Source organism: Anarhichas minor, unplaced genomic scaffold (genome assembly GCF_050575085.1).
Source record: "Anarhichas minor isolate MPS153535 unplaced genomic scaffold, ASM5057508v1 ptg000126l, whole genome shotgun sequence".
Taxonomy (NCBI): Eukaryota; Metazoa; Chordata; class Actinopteri; order Perciformes; family Anarhichadidae; genus Anarhichas; species Anarhichas minor.
This window is the reverse complement of record NW_027466572.1, coordinates 591,759-595,000: the sequence shown is the minus strand read 5'-3', so window position 1 is coordinate 595,000 and position 3,242 is coordinate 591,759. Positions and strand designations below refer to the sequence as shown.

Sequence of the window (3,242 nt, the reverse complement as noted above, 5' to 3'; positions counted from 1 at the left end):
AATGGAATTAGTGAAATAAATCAACTTTTTGATGATATTCTAATTATATGACCAGCACCTGTATATAGACCGCTGCCGCTTCGCGCGTCGTCTTGTTGCTGTGCACCGGCTAAATTTGTCCCCAGCGCAACATAGGACGTAACAATAGTTCCTATCACATATAAAACCAAACGAAAATCCATATAAATTGTATAAATAATAATATATAATATAAACAAGCATATTAAATGATGACATAGATCATATTTATGGCAGTTAAAGCTACTGCAGTTAACTTACCAGAGCTGCTGTTCACTATTTAGCTGTTCTTCCTCCTTTCTTTGTTAACAAAGAGTTTAATCTCATGGTTGTTCAGTACATCCGTGCGTTTTAGTTCCAGTAAGAAATCCTTCTCGATTCATGGACGCCAGTGAAGACAGTCGAGCCTCCCCAGATGTATTTCTTGAATAGGTTTTAATGCGTTTGAGGCTGAAAATGTCCGCTCGACAGAGGCAGCAGATATTGGGATTGTCACCGCCCAACATGTCAGGCTAGCTCACTGACCAATCACGTATGGCTAAGCCAGCTAGCAGGCTCTGGCACGTCAAAGAATACGCCCAACATGTCAAACTAAAGATCTGATTGGTTGAAGACTATGACAATCAACAATATCGTCCCCATTCACTTAAACTGCAAAGGGATGCACTTGTGAGTCTGCAGGCCTCGTGCCTCTGTTCTTACCCAGAGACACATAGGTGAGATCTGATTGGATAAAAGCTCTACTTAAAACAAGCTGCACTGGAAGCAGAGCAACTGAGGAAGACAGTAGCTGTGCAATGAGAACATAAGATAACGGGAAAAATATTTTTATAAATCATAATACATGGTGTATTTAAGAAAAATTATTAAATTATAAAATAGATATAACTTTGTGATTCTGTTTAGGCCAGCAGAGAAGGCCTTGCAGGCCCTGACGGCCCACCACTGGTATACCCAAGACAGACAGACAGACACACAGACAGGTTACCTCCAGGGTTAATTTGTCCACAACCTCTGGTTTTCCGTTGATTCGAGCGACTCGATGAAGACTCTTTAATGCTTCCTCAGACTGACGGTTCAGAACCAACCAACGAGCCGACTCTACGTACCACCTGACCAATCAGAGAACAGCCGGATCAGAACTCCCCGACCAATCAGAGAGCAGGAAGAGGAAGTAGATTTGAAAGTGGACACTGACCAGCTGTAGCTGAAGAACAGGAACATGGGGGCACAGACGACCAGCTGTAACTTCCTCCAGTCTCTCAGCCAATAGGCAAGCCCGGCCAGAATCATCTGACCAAAGGTGAAAAAGAAGGAGCTTAGCGTGCCCACTAACGTCCTCTCTTTGGTCGGGATCCACTCCACCTCTGGAGACAGACAGGTAGACAGACATGTTGATCAACCTCTAAGGACACATCATCAGTTTCTATAAAGAATCAAGAAGGAAAACAGAAACGTTAAAGATCCTGCAGTTCATGACCGACAGACAGACAGACAGGTAGACAGACAAACGGGTAGACAGACATACAGGTAGACCAAGAGACATGTAGACAGACAGATATACTACGTACTCAGTGAGACTCCATTCAGGATGATGCCGGACACCGCCATCCCACTCAAAAACCTAAAAACACAATAGGCGGAGTATGAAGGAGAGAGGGCGGAGCTACAACCGAGAATACCCAGCTGAAGGTATGACCATATAAGGACAGACCGCCTCCCAAACCTGAGAGAGAGAGCAAGAGAGACAGAAAGGGAGATTAGTATTGATTTGATATTAAGACCTACGACATGTTCACAGGACAACATGCAACTAAAACATGGACATAAAAACATTGCTTCATATCCACTGTTGGTTCAAAACATCACAGGTCAAAGACTTGAATATTATGTATGTTTGCAGTGTTAACAGGTGAGTGTTACCAGGCGAGTTTTACCTGTCTGAAAGTCCTCCGAAAATAATGGCTCCTGCTAAAACTCCGCCCATATAAATGGTCTGAATCATCTGTTTCAGAGGACGCAGAGAACACACCAGCTCCCACTGAAGAAAAGAGACAGAATCAGAGTGACAGTAGGTTTACAACCTCCGAAAGTACCACTAAAACCTCCTAAAGTATCACTACTACCTCCTAAAATATCACTACTACCTCCAAAAGTATCACTACTACCTCCTAAAGTATCACTACTACCTCCTAAAGTATCACTACTACCTCCTAAAATTTCGCTACTACCTCCTAAAGTATCAGTACTACCTCCAAAAGTATCACTACAACCTGCTAAAGTATCACTAGAACCTTCTAAGGTTCTAGTGATACTTTAGGAGGTAGTGATACTTTAGAATCTAAAGTATCACTACCTCTTAAAGTATCAGTACTACTTCACTCTCTCATAATTACCTCCTAAAGTAGCACAATTACCTCCTACAGTAGCACTACTACCTCCTAAAGTATCAGTACTATCTCCTAAAGTATCAGTACTACCTCACTCTCTCATAAATACCTCCTAAAGTAGTACTACTACCTCCTAAAGTAGCAATACTACCTCCTAAAGTATCAGTGCTACCTCACTCTCTTATAACTACCTCCTAGAGTATCAGTACTACCTCCTAAAATATCAGTATTATCTCCTAAAATATCAGTACTACTGGTTACCTCGGAGACGGTGGTGGCGAGGAACTCTGAGTTGTCGAACGTCCATCCGTCCAAACATCCTTCAGTCTGTAGCTCGCTAACGTTAGCGGTGTTGTTGGGGAGTAACAGCTGCCACTGCGGCTCCACATACCTGAACAACAGGAAGTGAAACAGGAAGTGATGTCAGAGGGACTTTATTATAGTAGAGGAAATAAACAAAGAACAATAACGTTTACCTCTTGCAGCGGTCCAATCTAGTTCCTGAAGAGTCCATAGGGATAAAAGCTTTGATAAACTGTTTCTCCTCCACCTGCAACAACCAATCACATGAATCCATCATAGTACTGAGATTAGCCAATCTGACAGGTGAAGACAGGTTACCTGGTGGTGAGACAGGTTGTGGAGGCTGCGATTGGTCGGCAGGCTGCAGTGGTGGGCGGGAATTCCTGAGACAAAGTTGTTCAGCAGATTCTGACTCGCCATCAACAAACCAGGTAAACTGATCAGAGTCACATGGAGCCACTGGTACCTGCCGAACCCACCCACCTGTCCATGGTGTGGGGGGGGGGGGGGGGGGGGGGGTGGTATATTACA

At 43.6% G+C, this 3,242-nt stretch overlaps 1 protein-coding gene across 2 annotated transcripts in view; it reads right to left on the bottom strand.

Moving 5' to 3' along the window:
- oatx (organic anion transporter X) overlaps window positions 1-2,789 on the bottom strand; it is a 23,876-nt gene extending 21,087 nt beyond the window's left edge. For both annotated transcript variants that reach the window (XM_076083304.1, XM_076083305.1), the window contains exons 1-5: window positions 2,670-2,789; window positions 1,956-2,059; window positions 1,590-1,744; window positions 1,217-1,385; window positions 1,007-1,130 (exon numbers count right to left, since the gene is read on the bottom strand). In XM_076083304.1, coding sequence (XP_075939419.1) covers window positions 1,007-1,130; window positions 1,217-1,385; window positions 1,590-1,744; window positions 1,956-2,023 — 516 coding nt within the window. In that variant the 5' untranslated portion in view covers window positions 2,024-2,059; window positions 2,670-2,789. The remainder of the gene's footprint in view (window positions 1-1,006; window positions 1,131-1,216; window positions 1,386-1,589; window positions 1,745-1,955; window positions 2,060-2,669) is intronic.
- Window positions 2,790-3,242: the final 453 nt, after the last annotated feature.